The 21,948-nt window shown below is 38.8% G+C and overlaps 2 protein-coding genes across 2 annotated transcripts; one reads left to right on the forward strand and one right to left on the reverse strand.

The window, feature by feature from the left end:
- The first annotated feature begins 16,403 nt into the window (after positions 1-16,403).
- Positions 16,404-18,094, forward strand: LOC104447212 (wall-associated receptor kinase-like 1). Its single transcript, XM_039313782.1, has 2 exons — positions 16,404-16,437; positions 16,884-18,094. Exons 1-2 carry the CDS (start codon positions 16,404-16,406, stop codon positions 18,092-18,094), a joined length of 1,245 nt encoding a protein of 414 aa, XP_039169716.1.
- A 313-nt stretch (positions 18,095-18,407) lies between these two features.
- On the reverse strand, positions 18,408-18,941 carry LOC120293956. The gene has a single exon (XM_039313783.1). It carries the CDS (start codon positions 18,939-18,941, stop codon positions 18,408-18,410), a length of 534 nt encoding a protein of 177 aa, XP_039169717.1.
- Between the last annotated feature and the right edge of the window lie 3,007 nt (positions 18,942-21,948).

Below are 21,948 nucleotides of genomic sequence, written 5' to 3' on the forward strand. Positions count from 1 at the left end.
TACATCAATGAACGGTGTATGCCCGACTTAACGTTAGAAAACAGATTTATTACACTAAAGCAAAAGTTCGGGGGTAATTTTAAGTACATGTTAATGCTAGAGATAGTGGGATAATTTTATCACATCCGTAATATATTTTAATAATAAAAAATTAGTGGAAATTTTCGGAGGGGTATTAAAAAAGTCCGAGTCATGAAATTTAGTGATTTCATGAATAACAAAACATATTTAGGGCAAGTTTGGTAAATACTTTGTGTTCCTGGGAATAACTTTTGCTCAGAAATAATTTTTTTAGTTCTATTTCTGGAAACAATTTCTGAATTTTTGAAAGTGTTTGGTAACTATCCAAAATTTCTCCTCCTGGGATATAAATGTGTTTGGTAAGATTTTTAAATTTTTTTGCTTCTTTTAATTTTTTTAATACTTTTAGTGTATATATATATATAAATTTTCTCTTATTTGTTTTTGCTTTTTCTTCTTCTTCTTCTTCTTCTTCTTCTTCTTCCTCCTTCTTTGTCGCTAGTCGCCAGCCAGGGTGGTGGCTATCAACCAGTCGGGCGAGGTTCAGGGAACTCGCCAAAGGCTTGCTTGGCCACTGTGAGGCTAGCCTCACGTTGGCTAGTGAGGCTCAGCCTTGCTTGGTTGGGTGAGGTCAACTCACCTAGATTTGGCAAGGCCAAGCTTGCCCACCCAATGGCGAGGCTTGACCTCATCGGGCCACCTCTAGGTTGAGGCTTGAGCCAATGAGCCTTGTTGTGGCTTGGCATCGCCGAGGGTTGGCGATGTTCAGTGACACCCACGCAAGGTCGTCGGCCATGGCCGAGGCCGACGACCAGCCAAAAGAAAGAAGAAGAAAAGGAAAGGGAAGAAGAGGAGAGAGAAGAAAAGAGGAGAAAAGAAAAAAAATTAGATTTGATTCTAGGAATTGTTTTTGGAAAGAAGAAGTGACTTTTTTTTTGCTTCTTAATTCTATTCTCAGAAAAAAAAAATGGATTTTAAATCCCGGAAATAAAAAAATTTATCAAACGGAATTCTGTTCTTTTTTTCTTTTTTTGTTCCAAGGAAAAAAAGAATAGAATCAGTTGCTCTCGGGAGTGTTACCTAATAGGCCCTTAGTGACCAGTATATTGGGATTTATCCCACATGTCAAACGCTTTTAATGTGTTAATGGTGTTCTATGGATACAAATACAATAGCACAAAAGCTTTGGCATTGTTAGGATGATAGTTACGAGATTTCATGCCTGGCGTTATGTTTGATGGGAATATGACATACATTTGCAACAAACACATTTAGCAGGAAATAGTCATGCGAGTAATAAACGGACATACATCCAAACTCCACCATCGATAGCATCGATGGACAAACGGCAAATAGCAGAGTCAAGTAGTTCCGTCGAGTGATAACTACTAGAGTAAATAAATAGAGAGAGAGAGAGAGAGAGAGAGAGAGGCAGACAGAACAAGCCGAGATTGAGAGGCATCGTCAATCAATGAGAGAAAGGAAGACGTTGGATGCGGTTGGACAAACAGCCGCAGCGTCTTATGTTTCATGGCGTGGTGTTTGACAGTTCAATAGCTAGCTGTAGGAGCAGGCTGTGGAGGATGAACAGGGAGAAGATGATCCTGGCGACGGCCTCCTTTGCTCTTGTGCTTGTTTTCGTGGCGAGCTGGTCGGCTCATGCTGCAGAACCACCTCCTCGGAGTCTGGCCTGGCCAGGCTGTACAGACACGTGCGGCAATCTGACAAACATTCCGTACCCTTTTGGAATTGGACACCACTGCTTCTTGGATCCTTGGTACGAGATCGATTGCCAGCAGACCGGTGGCATCTCTACTCCGATACTTAAGAATTTGGGCGTGGTGGTGTTAAAGATCGGACTACCTGAAAGTTCAACCACCCCAGGTCACATCAGGGTCAGCCAGCCAATATTGTATTTGAATCTTAATTGTACGACCAACCGGCAAAAGATGCCCTCGTGGACTTAAGGAGCAGTAATGGAGTTTTTAGGTTCTCCCGGAATAGAAACTACTTTGTTGCCGGCGGTTGTGATAACCAGGCCTTGATGGCCACCGATGATACCATAGGGAACGTCGTAGGATGCAAGTCTTCCTGTAGCGGAGACAGGATTCTCGGATTCAACCAGTGCGCAAATGGTACTGGTTGCTGCGTGACTTCGATCGTCACTGATATCGTCAAATACAAAGTGGAGTTCAAGACTTCCGAGGGCAAGGACTTAGCGCGGGGGGATTCAAACTGCAGGTATGCCTTCCTAGTCGAGCAAGGATGGTTGCGTAAAGCTCATCTGAGACGTTTACCCCAGGATGTTCCGGTGATGCTCGAAATGGGCGATTACCCAATATGAGGAACAACTACTGAGCAAACAAAACAATAGTCTCGCCAATGGCAATTCCGGCTCCTACCATGAGGACGTTAGACCTGGTTTGGCCATTCTACTATATTGTTCTTGCCGTGAAGGTTACACGGGAATTATTTTCTTCTCCATGGATGCCAAGGTGAGCTTAGAACGTCCGCTTTTACTTTGCATCTTAGCCATATTCTTTATCCAAAATCAAGTAGGATGCTATGCAAGCTCGAAACCAATGAAAAGTCTGCGAATATAGTTGGGATAAATAAATTGTAAATCAGACAATGGATGCTCACAAATCGGTAATATAAGAGAATCCAACAGAGAATTTGACTGTTGAATGTTTAGTCATATATCTGGAAACAATCTGTTCTTTTTCCTTATTTCCTTCATTAAGCCATCATTTAATATCCATCAGATGTCAATGAGTGCAACGAGGATCCGAACCCCTGCCGCCGAGGGAAGAGCGTGAATCGACTGGGATCATACGACTGCGTAGATCACAGGGCCATCATCATTACGAGTACGTCACTGCCCGCTCTTTTTTTTTTCTCCTGCTTGCGGAACGTGACTGTGTACACACCAATTTCATCTGTACGAAGGCGAAAGATATTGCCATCTCTGCTCGGATGAACTACGGTTTCATAATCTACGCATTCAACAATGCTTTTAGTACAATTTTATCTTCCAACTCTATGCATTTGACAATTCGATTGAAATCTTTGTTTCTCACCTATACAAGATGCATGGCAAAATTGTCTTAAAAGTCCTAAACTTATATACGACAATTAATTCAATTATAAACCTTTTAATTATGCTAATTTAGTCCTTAACCCTTTAACAATTTGCCAAATTAGTCTTAAACCTTTTTAATTATGTCAAATTAGTCCTAAACATTTTGAGAATTTGCTAATTGAATTACTAGTGTAGTCCTTTTGACAAATTTGGCCGGAAATCACTAATATGATAGTCCAATTAATGCCGGTTGTCCTATGTGGCATGGCTGATGTTGATAATGGCAATTTTTTTTTTCAATGGGCCACCATCATTGCCAGCCCTTGGGTGAGGACTCTCGCCTAGGCCCTTGCAGACTACAAGGAGGGGTTCGCAATCCTTGCCCACCCTTGTTGTGGCCAGTAAGGGCCTGGGCGAGGGTCATGACACCCTTGTCAATCATAGTGAGGGCTCACGACCCCTCACTAGATTTGGTTCAAAGGGTCAATGACCAAAGAAAAGAAAAGGAAAAAAATGATTTTTTTAAAACTAAAATATTATAGAATGGCGGCGTTCCAGGACTTCATGAACTCTTGTTCATTGATGGATATAGATAGTAAAACGTGTACTTACACATGGTCTAATAACCGAGAAGGCGCTAAACTCGTCAAAAAAAAAAAAATACTTGATAGGGCTTTTTGCAACCTTGATTGGAGAGTCTCATTCCCTAATGTGGAGGCATATGCATTTCTAGCAATTGGTTCAAATCATTGTCCGATTTTTCTACAAACAGATACAATTGGGCTGAGGAAAAAGAAGAAATTCATATTTGAAGCTTTTTGGGTAGAAAATTTAGAATGCAAAAAAGTGATCCAAAGAGCCTGGAGAGCTGAGGAAGGCTACCCGGCTGGATATTGTGGGCAAAACTAGGAAGGTTGCTAATGCATTAAGGCGATGGAACAACAAAACATTTAGAAATGCATCCCATGAAATTCCTTAACTACAAGGTAGACTCACTGAGTTAATGAATAAGGCTGAAGGGAGCCAAAACCAGGAAGAATATCGCCAAGTTGTCCAACATATTGAAAGCTTGTGGAGACAAGAAGAAATGTACTGGGGTATGAGATCCAGGATTAATTGGATTAAATGGAGGGATACAAATATGAAATATTTTCATGCTACCACAATACAAAGGAGACAACGGAATAAAATCTCTCTACTACAAATTGATGATCACAATTGGAGTCGGGACCCTTTGATCCTTAAACAACACGTATCAAGTTTCTACCAGGCTCTATATATGACGGTAGGGTATAGAGAATATCAACCGGTGTTAGATCAATGTCAAGAAGTGATCACTATGGAGATGAATGAAACTTTAACAGGGCCTGTTACAAAGGAAGAAATAAAACTCACCATTTATCAAATGGGCGCAACAAAGGCACCGGGTCTGGATGGACTCAATGGATTATTCTACCAAAGTAACTAGTTAGAAATTCATGAGGATATTTTCAACATGGTAGACAATTTCTTCAGCCAAGGTATGCTTGATCGTGAACTTAATAGGACCCATCTTACTCTCATTCCAAAAGTCTCAAATCCAGAAAGCATTACTCAATATAGGCCCATTAATCTTTGCAATTTCAATTATAAAATTATTGCAAAGGTAATGGCCAATAGATTAAAACCCTGGCTCCCAGAGATTATTTCCCAAGAACAAAGTGCCTTCGTTGGGGGCCAACAAATTCATGATAATATATTAATTGTTCAGGAAGTGCTCCATCAGCTTCGAGTGAGGAAAAGAAAGCGGAAATTTCAGGCAATCCTAAAATTGGATATGCAAAAGGCCTATGATAGTGTCGAATGGGACTTTCTATGTGATTGTTTGTTGAACATGGGATTTTGTAACAAATGGGTAACTTTGGTTAAGTCCCGTATTTCCTCGGTGTCCTTTAGGGTCCAAGTAAATGGGGAGTCATGTGACTATTTCAAACCAACAAGAGAGGAATTAGACAAGGTGATCCATTTTCTCATTATCTATTCATTATGATAGCAAATGTATTATCCTCCTTATTACTAAAAGCTATCAAAGATGGAAGCCTAAAGGGTATTCAGCTAAACACACACTGTCCAATACTATTACACCTTCTTTTTGCAAACGATGCTATATTTTTTCTGAATGGTACAATTATTGAGGCTAAGAATTTAGCAAATATTCTGAAGCAATATTGCTTTGCATCGGGATAGTCCATTAATCTCAATAAGTCATGAATTTTCTTTGAAAGGAATTGCCCTCAAGTACTAAAACATAATATAGCAGCTGAATTAAGGGTGCCGATCATTGAAAAAACAGGTAAATATCTGGGAATACCTTTAGATTGGATGCAAACAAGGAAACAGATGTTTTCTTGGGTTCTAACAAGAGTTGAGAGGAAATTAGAAGGGTGGAAAGAGAAGCTAATGTCTAAGGCTGGGAAAGAAATACTAATCAAGACAGTAGTCCAAGCATTACCCCAATTTGCCATGTCGATCTTTAGAAAATTCCTATATCAATTTGCAAGGTGATTGAAAAGAGAATTTCATCTTTCTAGTGGAAACAAAATGCTACAAGAAAGGGCATCCATTGGAAAAGATGGGATATTTTAAAAATAAGGAAAGATTATGGGGGTTTAGGCTTCAAAGACTTAGTTGATTTCAACAGAGTGATGTTAGGGAAACAAGCTTGGAGGTTTATACAAGACCAAACTTCCATATGGAGTAGGATGTTGAGAGGTATCTACTTCCCTAGAGGTGATTTCTAGACAGCTAAAAAGGCCCCGACCCTCATGGGGGTGGCAAAGCTTACTTGTGGGAAGAGATGCAATTGAGCATGAAGTAAAATGGGAGGTTGGGGATGGTAGTAAGATCATCATTAGAGAGGATAGATGGCTAATATCAGGCAAGATAGGTGGTCCAGCAAATAAAAATGATCCTCTTCTTGTAGCAGAATTAATTAATCAAACCGAAAGGAAATGGAACTCTCAACTACTACAGGAGATGTTCAATGACAAACTTGCAAAAGGAATTGTAGCTACGCCTTTGAGCCTAACACCTGGGCCAGAGAAGATGATATGGAAAGTGAATTAATTAGGAGACTATACGGCAAAGAATGGGTACAACAAGCTTCGGGACTCGGAAAGATTCCAAATGACAAATCAACCATCCTCGTCATACCAACCTCCTAAAAAGCTATGGATAGAAATATGGAAACTCAGAACTCCCCCAAAGGTCAATTTTTTAATATGGAGTACATGCAACAATGGTTTACCTACAAAAGAAAACCTACACAAGAGGAAGATTTTACGTGAACAAGACTCCTTTTTGTGACCAAGTTCTTGAATCCACTGAGCATGTATTTATTCATTGTCCCTAGACAAAGGAAATATGGTCAGATCACAAAATGGTAGCCAATACTTCTCTAGAAATCAGTAATCGAATGGATAAATGGGTATGGGCAAATCTCATTGTGAGGAAGAGCCTGCAAGCCAAAGCCAAGTTTGCCGAAGCTATTTGGAGGATATGGAAGGCGCGGAATAGCCATATCTTCAAAGGAAAAAACCCCAATCCGAGTTTAATAGTCGAAGAATCTATATTTTTGACACAACTACAATTGAAACAGGGAATGAATAGTACTAACCGAACAGAAGACAAACCTCCGGTAGCTGCACAATCCAGTGGACGCTCTTTAGCAACAACATCAGAAGACCCACCGACCGACTTCTTCTTCAAGATCTCGATGCATAGCTCATGGATCAACTATGGACTTAAGGGATTAGTAGCAAGGGTGAAGAGAAACAGAGAGGGCATCCTCCTCGATGGATTTGCGAAACCGATTGTTGCCCCTTCTGTATTCGTGGCGAAAACCCTAGTTGTCCGTGAGGCGTTGAACTGGTGGAAAGAGAGAGAAGCCGCACGAAGTGAACGAACTGGAGCAACACTTTCGGCTGAACAGAACACATGCACTTCAAATGTTCTTAATGGAGTCTTGGTGTCCGACAGCTTGCAAGCGGTGAAGTCCATCTTGGGTTAAGGTGAACCTCCATGGGTTGCACGCTCTATCATCCAAGATTGCAAGGAATTGTTGGGCCAACTTAAGGAGATTAAACTATGTTTTGAGCCCAGAGAATTTAATCAGGCCGCAGATTAGGTTGCTAAGGCTCATTAAACCGACTCACTCCCGATGAACTGGATTTTAAATCCCCTCATCCTCTTTGGCTTATTTTATGTTTGGACATCGAATCGTTTTGTAACCCATCAGTCTCGGGTTAGTAATGAAATATCTTTATTTTCGACCAAAAAAAAAAAAAAAAATCAAATGCCATTGACCAAACTCACTTGACCACAAAGTTGCAAGGAACCTTGGGATACTTGGATTTAGAATTCTTCCAAACAAGTCGGTTTACAAACAAGAGTGATGTTTATAGCTTTGGGGTTGTCCTTGTCGAGTTACTAAGAAGAGAAAAAACAATTTCCCAACTTAGGGTGGAAGAGGGCAGAAGCCTGGCCACCTATTTCATCTAGGGGTGAGCATGGTCTGGGTTGGGCTGGTCCACCCACTAACCTTAGGACCAACTTGTACAGTGCTGGTCCTCAATTTTTGGGACCGAGGACCAACCCTATTGAGCTTGAGACTGAGGACCGAACCAACCCAATAGGTTTGATATGGTTTCCAGGTCAACTCAGGACCAAATAATAATTTTTTATTTCATTTTTTGTACTCCTTGAAAGGGCAACTAAGGACCCTACTGATCCAATGGGTTCGATGATGAGCGAGGTCAACTAAGAAAGGCAAGCGGTGAGGGTCAAGTGGGGTGAGTGTTGAACAGAATAAGCATCGAATGTTGGGCCGGGAGCAACAAGCGAAGCGAGCATCGAGCGGTGAGTGGCTCGAATGACCCAAAGCAAGCAAGACAAGTGTCGAGTGGCAAGTGGAGAAGTTGTTTCTTTCGATTTTGGCAAATTGAAGACAAAGATGACAAATAAGACAGAAGAGAACAAATACTAAAGGAGGGTGCCATAAGGAGCTGTTTATGCCTTTTTGGATGTCGATAGGACTCCTCACAAAAACATTTTCCTCCTTCGTAAATTATAACTATTGACATTGTAAAAGACATTAAAAATCTAAGTTATTAAAGAAAAATGTAAAATTACTTGAATTTTTTACTAAAGAGCTATTTAATGTTGTTGACACTATTTATTTTAAGATTTTCTCTATTTAAAAAAATTATAAATAATAAATTAGATGGAGAAGAATCGCTTGTTCTGGTCTAGGAATTCTAGAACCAAGGACCGACTCAGTCTCCCTGGGAACTGGACTAGGACCGGTAGGGTTGGGCCAGTCTAAGGTCGGTCCAGGGTTGACCCTAGACCGATGCTCACCTCTAACTTCATCAATAGGATGGAGAAGAATCGCTTGTTCAATGTTCTTGACAAGGAGGTATTAAACCATGGCGAGAAAGAAGAAATTATTGTGGTGTCTAACTTGGCGAAAAGATGCTTAAACCTTAAAGGAAGGTGTAGGCCCACAATGAAGGAAGTGGCAATGGAATTGGAGCAAAATGATGAAGAGATCGACCACATTAGAACTGGATCTATCTATCCTATCGGTACAGTCTCCACATTGACGCGATGGGAAGCAGATGTGGAGTTGACTTTATTAGAGGACGATCGGTCACTCTTCAACGATTTGCCGAGATGAAGAAGGATTTCGTTGTATTGTGCCCAGTTTTCTACAATGTGAAACATCACAATCTCTCTATTTGCCCTTTATAAGTGAGTTACAGAATAGTGTTGATTATTATAGGAAGTGGCCCTTATATTATCTCCTTCTCTTATTGATTTCTCATTAGTCTGCTTTAGCTTTTCACTGCGGTTTACAATCTATGAATCCTAATGCACAATGTCCATTTGCTATTCCTTTCCTGTTTGCAATCATTGTCTCAACAAGTGGTCCAAGATCAAATGCAGATTTGAGCGCTCATTCTTGGCGAGTGTGGGCTTGGACGTCCTTGAGATCACTCTGGCAACTAATCGTGAAGACCAAGGCGTTGTTCGTGTCCAATCTCTGATCATATATGTGAACTGCAACGGCAATGGAAATACCAATGCTTCTAGGGAAATTTGTCCAAAAGTCCTTAATCTATTATATAGCAGCTAATTTAGTGCTAAACCTTTCAATTTTATTAAATTTGTCCTAAACATTTTAACAAATTGACAATTCAGTCCTACAATCCAAAACATTTTAATGATTTGTTAATTTAATCCTAAATCTTTTTAATAATTTGCCAATTTAGTTCTTCTAACCAAATTTGGCCGAAAATCACTGATGCGGTGGTTTGATTAGCATTAGCTATCCTACATGATATGGACGGTGTTGACATGGAATTTTTTTTTTTTTTATATATTTTTAATTTTTCTAAAATTTTTATAATTTTTTATTTTATTTTATTTTCCTTTCCTTCTTCCTTTGACTAGTCATCGAGCCCTAGTAGCCAACCGCTAGGCAAGGCTTGACCTTAGTGTTGTTGAGCAAGGCTCACCCTCGCTAGGTTAATATGTTCACATGAACATCAAACTTAATATGTTCGATCTTTCCCTAGCTTTGCGAAAAGACTTTTCATTATTGCTACTCTCATCAATGATAGCAATATATTTCTCAACTTGAAGTACTAACTCAAGATCCAAGACACCTAATTGAAATGGACTTGTTCACTTGAATCAGAGAAATTGATTTCATTCAATAAAGGAACATACAAAGCATGCTTATGAAGAGAAACATATGCAAATACTGCAAATATGCAAGAAAACACTCATACGTCAATGTTTTGACAATATCACACAATCATAGTCAAATTAAATGATACGTGTAAATCATAGTTCTCCTTTGGGTGATTCTATGATATACAAACTTACATTAAACCATAATGATGCTAATAACTTTTATTTGGTAATTATAAGTATATCTCGTTAAATTTATTTACTACCTTTGGATATTAAAACAAACCTAACAACACATTAATTACCAACTATAATAATTATGAATTATAAGAAATTAACTAACCTTTGGGTGAATCCCTAAGTTCTTATAGTAAATGAGTTTCAATATACCCATGACACCGATAAGGATATGTAACATATCAATTTCAATCATAGCATCAATTAGACACGGGTAATTGAACAAAACAATATACAATATCAAAAATTCAAAAGACCAAGTTCCAACCACTTTGGTGACTAACAAACCATTCATAATTGAATTTTTAACATTATAAAACACAAACATTCTCCAAATTGACTTACCAAAAAAAAACATTCTCCAAATTGCATGCAAGGGCAATATCGTAATTAACGTGTAAGGGCAAAGCTGTAAAACGGAATACCAAAGGGGTAAAAACATAAGTTTATCAACAAGGGCCAAAATGATAAGTCAATGTGGCTAGGGTACAATCGTAAATAATCAAAGAAGAGGGGTAGAATCGTAAAATAAATAGCTAACGGGCAGAATTTTAAGTGCACATGAGGCATGTGGATTCCACACACTTGATCGTTAGCGCACGTGGATCCACGCGCCTTCTTCCCCTTTGTGCCGGTTCGCCAATTTTTTTCCCTTTTTTCACTTCGTTTCCTCACACCTTCCACCATTTAGGTTTCTCGTGAAATTATTTCAATAATTGGTGAATAACAAGAAAAAGACCTCACCACCGGCCATTGGCTCAATAATAAGGCTTGATCCTCGTGAAAGGGTTAAAACCCAAGGCGTAGGTGTATTAAGTGTGACTTAGGGGTGGTGAGTCCTCCCGCTTAAGTGTCACCTCATTCCAACCAACCTCATTCAACAAATCTTTATTCAAAAACCATACATTTTTAATAATCATGAGATCCAAAACTATGCTTCGATACTAGGTTATTAGAAATAATGTTATTCTTTTTGTAAAAATTTGAAAAAATAGGGATCTTCGATATTCATGATTTTTTATGATAAGAGAGATGAATGCATGTCATCATCCACAGCAATATCATTGAAAATAATTGTTGTAGAAATTGAAGAGATGAAAAAATTTGATTTCTCTCCCTTGATTCACTTTTCTTAATGTATTTTATCCGATAGATGATAGAATACAACCTTCGTTGTCTTAAGTACAGATATGACCAGACTCTGTTTATACTAATTATCAATAAGGGCCTTTTATCAAAGTAAATTTTTATAAGAACTATAACTTCTTCATAAAAATTGTACATTTTCATGAGAGTTGTAACTTTTCATAGCCAATATTTCTTTTATATCATTTAAATAATTGTTAAACCATTAATTAATAATATCATGTGGGTTACAATAATTCTTACGACATTCCGTTGTACTGCGCTCTCCAAGTGTGCTTGTTCCCCCCTTCTTCCTTACCATGGCAAGTCTTTGTGAAATAACTCCGATGAGAAGAAAAAAGAAACCTATCTAGCGCTTGTCATGCCAAATGAAGGAGAAGGAGAGGAGGGCAATCAGACTTGGAAAAATCACTCAAAAGAAAGTCGCTAGGATCTCTAAGCACTTCTTAGGGTCTTAAATTTCGGTACTTCAGGTTGTTTCCCTTCATGTACCCAGGTCAATTGGCCAGCGTAAAGTTACCTGGTTTACATTGACAAAAAAAATAGCCAATTCTTCGGAACTGATAAATAGTAAAATTTGATTGGTTTATTGAGTTTGATTAAGAAAGATGACTCAAAGGACATGCGGAGAAGTGGATATGGAGAACTATATGGCACAGTCACCGTCGATTACATGACATGGTTAATCTACGTCAGGCAAAGGACATGTATCATAATCCAGTGATAAAGACAGTTGGATGGCCAATTAGTGTGAACATAGAAAGGAAACGCACGGACCAAGGATGTCGAACGGAGCGTCGGTGCCAAGTGACAGTTTGGTATTTCGATGACCTCAAAGTCGTAACCGCTTACAAATAGGACCAATGGAATCTCGAAATGTGCAGTTGTGACCGGACACTAACCGTTTGTTAGTAGTTATAATTTAGTGGGCTTTAGATACCCACAGTTGGTAACCATTGTTACTCTCTATCACACGCGAATTCCCCAATGTTTCTGACCAATGAATTAGCATGTTGTCTTTTCATCGTCAACGGTGTTTTATCATTTCCAATACTCAATAATTTACCATTCATCTTCACTATAAAATCAAGCGTTTGGCCTGTTTAAGATCGACGTAGAACCCCCTTCCACAAAAAACCAAAATGAACCTTTTAGGGAAGGATTTTTTCACTACTTGGGAAAGTCCACATTTATAATGAAATAGTTAATAGTGGGGAAAATTATCTAAAAATTTCTAAATTTGTTGTACAGTGGTTAATTCAATTCTAAATTTTTCAATTTTGTCAATTTAGACTTAAATCTTTTGATGATTTACTAATTAGGCATCCGTACAATTTTGGATGGAAATTAATGTTGTGTACGTTAGGTGTTTTACATAACATGATCGATGCTAATATAGATAATTTTTGTGATTTTTCTTTTCTTTTTTTTTTTTTTTTAAACTCTATTCTTCTTCCCCGAAAGGCCGGCAGGGGTTACTTGGGCCTCGGCGATGGCTGGTGACCCTTGCTGGCCAGAAGCTTGGGCTACGTAGAACGGTGAAAAGAAAAGAAAATTTAAATTTTATAAAAAGAACTCAAGAATTTCTTTCGAAGAATTATAAAAGATATCCACGTCATCTATTTCCAATCAAAATTGGCCAAGGGAACCAAATTATCAAAAGATTTAAAACTAAATTCGTCAAATTTTCGACAAATATGGCCGAATTGACCGCTATATAATAGGATTAGATTTTTTGGAAAATTATCCTGTTAATATGATTTCATGGATACAAGTACAATAACAACAGAGTTTTGGCATTCTTAGGATGACACTTACGAGAAGCATCTGGGCGGCAATCGTTGTGGGGCTTGTTAGGTTATCGGCAAGTTTCCTAGATTTCATCCATATTATTATCTCTAAATCCACGTATTGGTTTAAGCCCCAGCTCAAATTACCCGTTAAACAGGCTATGATCATGCCTGACGTCATGTTTGATGGACAATACGACATAAAATTCACCGCCATATTTAGCAAGAATAGCAACAATAAACGGATATGCATGCCTACTCCACCGATGATTCCATCGACGGACAAAAGCCGAATGGAAGGAGTCGAGTCCAGTAGTTCCGTCGAGTGCCAACTGCTAAGAGTAGATAAATAGAGAGGGCGAGAGAGACAGAACACCCGAGACTGAGAGAGGCGTCACCAATCAACGAGAGAGAAGAACAGGGAGCGTTATATGTTTCATGGCGTGCTGCTTGACAATTCAATAGCTAGCTGTGGGAGCAGGCTGCGGAGGATGAACAGGGAGAAGGTGATCCTGGCGACGGCCTTCCTTGCCCTTGTGCTTGTTTTCACGGCGAACCGCTCAGCTGATGCTGCACAACCGCCTCCTCCGAGTCTGGCCTGGCCAGGCTGTCCGGACGCGTGCGGCCATCTGACAAACATTCCATACCCTTTTGGGATCGGACATGGCTGCTTCTTGGATCCCTGGTACGAGATCGATTGCCAGCAGATCCAGAGCATCTCTACTCCGGTACTTAAGAAATTCGGCTTGGTGGTGTCAGATGTCCAGCTACCCAAAAGTTCATCCTTCCCAGGCTACATTAGGGTCCGCCAGCCAATATCGTATTCACATCCGAATTGTTCGACCAACCAGCAAAACGATGCCCCAGTGGACTTAAGGAGCAGTAACAGAATTTTCACGTACTCCTGGCGTAAAAACTATTTTGTTGCCGGAGGTTGTGACAACCAGGCCTTGATGGCCATCAGTGGTAAAAACAATTTTGTTGCCGGAGGTCGTGACAACCCGGCCTTGATGGATACCCCATGGAAGGTCATAGGATGCAAGTCTTTCTGCGGTGGAGACGGGACTTTCGGATTAAACCAGTGCGTTAATGGTGCCGGTTGCTGTGTGACTTCAATCATCAATGATATCGGCATATACAGTGTGGAATTCCAGACTTTCGACGGCAAAGCCGTATCGTCAAATGATGCAAAATGCAGGTTCGCCTTCTTGGTCGAGCCTGCATGGTTGAACCAAGCTGATCTGAGCAGTTTACCGCCACATGTTCCTGTGATGCTCGAATGGGCGATTACCCAATATGAGGAACAACTACTGAGCCAACAAAGCAATAGGCTCGTCAATAACAACTCCGGCTCCTGCCAGTAAAACGTCAAGCGCGGGTTGGAAACTATACTATATTGTTCTTGCAATCCAGGCTACATAGGGAATTATTTTCTTCCCCATGGGTGCCAAGGTGAGCTTAGAACGTCTGCTCCTACTTTGCATCTTAGCATATTCTTTATCTAAAATCAAGTAGGATGATATGCAAGCTCGAAACCAATGAAAATTCTGCGAATATAGTTGAGATGAATAAATTCTTCAAATCACACAATGGATGCTCACAAATCGGTAATATAAGAGAATCCAAGAGAGAATTTGACTGCTGAATGTTTAGTCATCTATCTAGAAACAATTTGTTCTTTTTCCTTCCTTCATTAATCCATCATTTAATATCCATCAGATATCGATGAGTGCAAAGAGGATCCAAACATCTGCCGAGGGAAGTGTGTGAATCGACCGGGATCACACTACTGCGTAGACACAAAGGCCATCATCATCACAAGTACGTCACTGCCCGCTCTTTTTTTCTCCTTCTCGCGGTACACACCAATTTCATCTGCATGAAGGCGAAAGATATTGCCATCTCTGCTCAGATAAACTGTGCTTTCATAATCTGCACATTCAACAATGCTTTTAACTCAATTTTGTTTTCCAATTCTATGCTTTTGACAATTTGATTGAAATCTTCGTTTAAGACGCATGGAAAAATTGCCCAAAAAGTCCTAAACCTAGTGTACGGTGGCCAATTCAATCTTATACCTTTCAATTATGCCAAACTAGTCTTAAACCCTTTGACAATTTGCCAATTTAGTTTTAAACATTTTAATTGTGTCGATTTAATCTTAAACATTTTAAGGATTTGACAATTCAATCATAAACCTTTTAACAAATTATCAATATAGTACTTCCAGTTATTTTTGGCCGAAAATCGTTAACTTGACAAGTCAATACTATTTATCATACATGGCATGATCGATGCTAACATTGGCATTTTTTAAATTTCTTAGGATTTTTTATTTATTTATTCTTTTCATTACTTTTTCTTTTTTAGTTTGATCGTTGGCGCTTGGGCGAGCCCTTGCGGGCCATAGGTATGGGTTCACGGTCCTCGCCCCCCAACAAGGGCCTAGGCGAGGGCTGCGGCACCCTTGTTAGTGATAGCGAGGGCTAGCAAGCGCTTGCCAAATTTAGTTCAAAGGTTCAATGACCAAAAAATGAAAATAAAAAAGAAAATTAAAAAATTCGAAAACTTTTTTTAAAAATTAAAAAAATTGTCCATGTAAGTATTGACTATGCCACGTAGATAGTAGGTGCTAACTAGATTGTCACATTAATGATTTCGACCAAAATTAATCAAAAAGACTATATTAGTATATAATAAAATGTTTAGGACTAAATTGACAAATTCTCAAAAAATTGATTACTAAATTTGCACAAATAAAAAGTTTAGTGGATATGTTTACTAGAAGTCCTAAAATGTATCATGGAAGTGCAATTAAGTCTTATAACTTTCGAAAAGTACAATTGAGTCCTAAAACTTATAAAAATTGGTGCAATCAAGCCCTTTTATTAACTCCGTCCAATTTGGCTAATGGAAAATACTTATATGGTTTTTTTTTTATTACTGTCTCTCTCCCTACACAATGCCGACATGGCCAAAACAACAAAGATGACCCCAAAATGACTTTTTGATACAAATGTGATTTTTAATATAAATATTCATTAAATTAAATTAAAAGAATAAATACAATTTTTATTTATTAAAAAAAAAAAAAAAAACGAGGTTGCTGCTACCCGCCATCACTCGAAAGGGCTGGCGATGGTGGGGTGAGGATCGGCCAAGATCGCCAGGCCTAAGCGACCCTAGCTGACCACAAGTGAGGGACACAACTCTCTCTCAAATCAAGCTGACGACTATCGTTGGTTGGGGCGTATGCTACCTTTTTCTAATTTAATTAAATTAATATTTATATTTAAAATCAAATTTGGACGAAAACGACGTGATTTGAGCTTATGTTTCTTGTTTTGGCCATGTCGGCGCCACGTAGGAGAGAAAAGTAATAAAAAAAAGCCATGTCGGCTTTTAAGTTAATCAAATTGGACGGAAGTAATGAAAGCACTCAATTATACCAATTTGATAAATTTAGGGACTAAGTCTCAATTGCAATCTTATGACAAGTTTTAGGGACTTCTATTAAACAAATTCGAAAGTTTAAGATTGAATTGGCAAAATGTCTAAGAGGTTTGAAACTGAATTGGTATAATTAAAAGATTTATGATTAAATTGGTCGTCATACGGTAGTTTAATACTTTTCGAACAAATTTTCCCAAGATGCATGGCACTTGAGGGGCTTTCGAATTATTTTGTTGAGTGAATCATCCTTTCTATTTTCTCGCTTCAAAAGCAAGAAGGCACTTTTTCAAATTGGTGGAAGCAAATTCGTTGACGATGAAGGTGAAATTGGTCATGTAAATCCTAGAGTGAAGAAAAACTCTCTGAATATTATGTGCTAGGTTCCTAAAGCATTTGCAATTGACTTTTTCTTTACACAGGTACGGCCACGGGTCTTGGAGCCATAGTATTACTTTTGCTTTCTTGGTGGTTGTACAAGTTCATTAAAAGAAGGCGTGCGGCAAAGCTCAAGCAAAAGTTCTTCCAACGTAATGGTGGACTTATATTGCAACAACGCCTATCTTCTATTGAAGACAATCACAAGGCAAAAGGTAAATTATTCGCCTCAACGGAGTTAGACATAGCTACGGACCATTTTAACAAGAGCCGAATACTAGGTCAAGGTGGTCAAGGAACGGTTTACAAGGGAATGTTAATAGATGGAACAATCATCGCAATCAAGAAATCTAAAGTTGTCAATGTAAGACAAGTCGAACGGTTCATCAATGAGGTCATTATTCTCTCTGAAATCAATCATAGAAATGTGGTTAGACTGTTGGGATTCTGCCTAGAGTGTGAAGTTCCTCTTCTAGTATATGAATTTGTCCCTAATGGAACCCTCTACCAATATCTTCATGATCCATGTAGAGGATTTCCTATATCTTGGGAGACACGGTTAAGAATTGCTAATGAAATTGCTGGGGCTCTTTCGTATTTGCACTTTGCTGCAGCCATCCCGATTTATCATCGAGATATCAAGTCATCGAATATACTCTTAGACGAAATCTATAGAGCCAAAGTGGCGGATTTTGGAACTTCCAGAGCAATTACCATCGACCAAACTCACGTGACCACAAAGGTGCAAGGAACCGTTGGATACTTGGACCCGGAATTCTTCCGAACAAGTCAATTTACGGATAAGAGTGATGTCTATAGCTTTGGAGTTGTTCTTGTTGAGCTATTAACCAGAGAAAAGCCAATTTGTGAATTGAGGGCGGAAGAAGGAAGATGTCTAGCCACATACTTCATCATTTCGATGGAGGAGAACCGTTTGTTCAATATTCTTGATAAGGAAGTATTAGATCATGGGGAGAAAGAAGAAATTAATGCTGTGTCTAACCTGGCGAAAAGATGCTTAAGCCTTAAGGGAAGGTATAGGCCCGCAATGAAGGAAGTGGCAATGGAATTGGAGCGAGTACGATCCCTCCGAAATCCTGTGGTCATCTGGCAAAATGATGAAGAGATCGACCACATAAGATCTGGATCTATCTATCCTTTGGGTGCGGTCTCCACATTGATGCGATCGGAAGCAGATGTGGAGCTGACTTTGCTGGAGGACGATCAATCGCTCTTTTATGATTTGCCAAGATGAAGATGAATTTCGTTGTTTATGTCCAGTTTTTTGTGATGTGAAACATCAAAATCTCTTTACTTGCCCTTTATATTTGAGTTACTGAATAATGATGTACTCTTTGTACGTCTTGCATCATTGGAGATTATAATATCTCTTCCTGATTTCTCGTTAGTTTTTTTTTTTTTTGATCGAAACATATAAGTATTATTTATGCATTCGTCAAAGTACATCCAGATACTATTGCATCAGCAGCAACAAGATCCTACAAAATGTAAGGAGTAAAGATGTTCCAATTATGTGCTAGGTCAAGTCTACCATGGGCCTTGGCGGCCTAGTCGGCTGCTCCATTGGCCTCCCTACGACAAAACTGCAGACACACGCTAGGGTATTCGGGGAGTAGAGCTGCAATTTCGTTGAAGAGCGTTCTTTCTTCCCATGGTGGCGTCTTCTTCCGGTGGACTGTATCGATCAAGATTTGACAGTCAGATTCGATTACTATATTTCCTATGTTGATGCCTTGATTCCTCAAATGATGCAGAGTGAAGGTGAGCGCTTGAACTTCCGATTGAAACGCTGAGGCTGCTGGAAATCGCTTGGTGTAGACATCTGTTAGAATACCATGATGATTTCGACTAACACATGCCATCGTTCCTTCTTGGTTACTTGGGTAGTAAGATCCGTCGATATTGCATTTGAGGAAGTCGCGTGCTGGAGGTTTCCACAGATGGACGGCATCGGCAGTAGCCGCCCTTGTTCTGGATCTGCTCGCATCTGAAGAAGATCGGAGGCTGGACAGTGCAAGGGCGTCGTCCACTGCTCGATGGGGATCCGGTGGTCTACGGCGAAAAATCCAGCTATTGCGCATACACCAGACTTGCCACAAGATCTGCGCTATTGTTGCCAAACCAGGTATGAGCCTTTGATTTGTTGCTCGTTAGTTTGCTTTAGCTTTTCAATGGGGTTTATTATGTAAGTATGAACTCTTTACGTATGTCACAATCATAAAATTCTCGATGGTTTCTATAAATTGGAATATTTCTTTTTTAATTTTTATGTAAAAAAAAATCTTGAACTATGATAATTTCTATATGTTGTTAATTGTTTATGTTTTATATGTTTTTCGTATTTTAAACATTCTTTTTACTTAGAAGTCGCCACTAGAGAGGTGGCACGAACTTGACACAAATGGAGCAATCATGAGTTTTTAAAGTTCGTGCAGCTAGTGCCAAAGGAACATTACGGGATGATAGTTGAAACGGGGTGGTTGAATTATCCGAATTAGTGTGACGTGCACGGTCTTTGATTCTCTCATACTCGTCATGCTTGTGAGTGGAACTTGAGGTTATCAAGTGAAAGATAAGTGATGCAGAGAAGATAAATACAATTAGTTTATAGGAGTGAAGTCAAGACGATTGGTATTAAGAGTTCTAAAATAGAAAGATAATATTAATGAGGAGCTCTCAAAGTGGGGTTAACCTCCCATACACAAATTGGTTAGGAGTTTATGCTGCAATCATAATCAGGCTATAGCAAGCCAAAACTAGTCGCCAAGCCTAAAGTAATATATTGTCTCGTTTGATAGACTATAACACTTGTGCTAAACTGGGCATGGTGTGACTTTGTATAAAGAAGGTATTCACCTTATTGTTCTCTTGGACAGATAATGGTTGGTTTATCGATTTCTGCTCACCAGGTGTTGCACAAGTTGTTTAGCAGTCAAAGAACTGTCAACCCATGACAAAAGGACATTATTGCTTATCGTCGAGACTTCGGCTAGAAGTGAGAGATTCGAACTTCTCGGTTAATAGTGGTGAATGATTGCTCTCATGTATCATGAAACTTCTTTAAAATGGAATCATTATATTAGGATGTTAGGATGTGTAACTATTCTATTTCTCTGTTTTTTTATTTTATTTCTTTTTGAGAATAGGTTTAAAATACATATTCGTTTGGTAAGGTAATTTCATTTTTCTATTTTCGGGAAAAAATTTTAACTCAAAAATATGTTTGCAATAAAAATGGAAAATAAATTTTTTCTACTTTTTTTTTTTTTTTTTTTAATCTTTGGAATAGAAATGAGAAATAAAATTATTTCTCATCTCTCGCCCTTGTTGCCGACTGGCCGTCAACTCGCTGTCGAGCATCCACCGTCCGAACTACCAGTCACTTGTTGTCCACCGCCTGCTGCTCAAGATGAAGATATTTAAGAAAGTCTAGCAAATAAATTTCTGTTTTAGGAATAGAAATTTTATGTCCTTATCAAATGCTTATTTTTGTTTAGAAACTCGTCTAAAGAATAGAAATAAAACAAAAGATAGAGTTCGGGAATATAATGGATTATCGTGCCCTAGTTACTACCTTGCATAATGAGAAGAGCATCAAAAGATTACATTCACTATTGCATTAATACAAGGAGTTGATAAAGTCATCAGGAAATTGTTGTTCTTATCATGTGTTAGAACTATTGCACAGGATGTCCTAAATTTTGTATATAAAATGTAATCAAGTTCCAAATCTTTCATTGATTCAATTAAGTCTTGAGTTTTCTTTAAAAAAGTGCAAGCAAATCCTTCAATGAACAATACTTAAAATTGCATGCACGTCACTCAAAAAGTCCTTACATGATATTCTTAAATTGTATTTCTCATCGTATTATCATACCCAATGGGATTTTCCAATAAAAGTTGAGGACTTATAAACATTAAGGATAAATGTACCCTTGAATATACTTTTTTTTCTTATAAATTTTTATGACTTCAAAATAAGAGCCAGCGGTGCCATTTCCATTTGAGTCAATATCATGAAAAACCAAAAACTAATACACATGTGATAAATTTATTTTAAACTGATAAATTTATCTTAAATTGATTTTTTGATCATCAAAAACCTCAAACCAAAGATACTTATAATAAATACCTCAAATGATCACAAAAATCATAAATCGATACACTTGTAATAAATTTATCCCAAATTAATTCTTTTAATAGTGAAAAACTTAAACCGATATATTTGTGACAAATATATCATTCGTTAAATTGGAATAATTCCACAAAAATCATAAAACTAAGGGAAAAAGCCACAAAAAACCTTAAACTTTGCCCAAAGTGACACATTTACCCAAAAACTTTTTTTTGTGATGTGAAAAACCCAAAACTTTTCAAACCTTGACACATTTACCCCATCAATGGCATTTTTGTCTTTTTTATTCTGTTTTTTCCTTTTTCTTTTTTTTTTTCTTCTTCCCTCCGCCAGCCATGGCGGAGCCGGCGGAGGAAGTTGGCGTTCGGCAAGGGTCGCCCTCGCCGGCGTTGGGCACCCCTCGCCAGACGCAGGTAAGGACCGCCCGACGCAGGTGAGGGCCGTCCTCTCCCGCGGCCCTCGCCAGATCTGGCGAGGGCAGGGACATCCTCACCCAACGCCGGCGAGGGCGATCCTCGCCCAACGCCGGCAAGGGCCGCCCTAGCCCGACGCCGGCGAGGGCAGCCCTCGCCGAACGCCAACTTCCCTCCGCCAGGCCCCGGCCCGGGGAGGGAAGAGAGAAGAAAAAAATTAAAAAAATTAAAAAAAAATGAAAAGACAAAAATACCCTATAATTTTGGGGTAAATATGTCTGTTTTTTGTGTTACAAAAAAGTTTGTGGTAAATGTGTTACAGTTTGAAAATTTTAGGGTTTTTCACGTTACAAAAAAAGTTTAGGGTAAATGTGTCACTTTATGATAAGTTCGAGTTTTTCATGACTTTTTCTCTAAAACTAATACAACCGCAACAAATAGAAAGTAAAATCCCAAAACAACGTATTACTTAACTGTCACATATTATCCAATTCAATAATTTTATAATAAAATTTAACAAAAACTAACATGAGGTAAATT

Source organism: Eucalyptus grandis, chromosome 5, assembly GCF_016545825.1.
Source record: "Eucalyptus grandis isolate ANBG69807.140 chromosome 5, ASM1654582v1, whole genome shotgun sequence".
Taxonomy (NCBI): domain Eukaryota; kingdom Viridiplantae; phylum Streptophyta; class Magnoliopsida; order Myrtales; family Myrtaceae; genus Eucalyptus; species Eucalyptus grandis.

Excerpts from the sequence above, each read along its gene's own strand:
- LOC120293956 (XM_039313783.1), bottom strand. The coding sequence starts at position 18,941 with ATGCGCAATAGCTGGATTTTTCGCCGTAGACCACCGGATCCCCATCGA.
- LOC104447212 (XM_039313782.1), top strand. The coding sequence starts at position 16,404 with ATGTCGGCTTTTAAGTTAATCAAATTGGACGGAA. Across the intron at positions 16,438-16,883 it reads GTTAATCAAATTGGACGGAA|GTACGGCCACGGGTCTTGGA; the intron begins GTAATGAAAGCA and ends TTCTTTACACAG.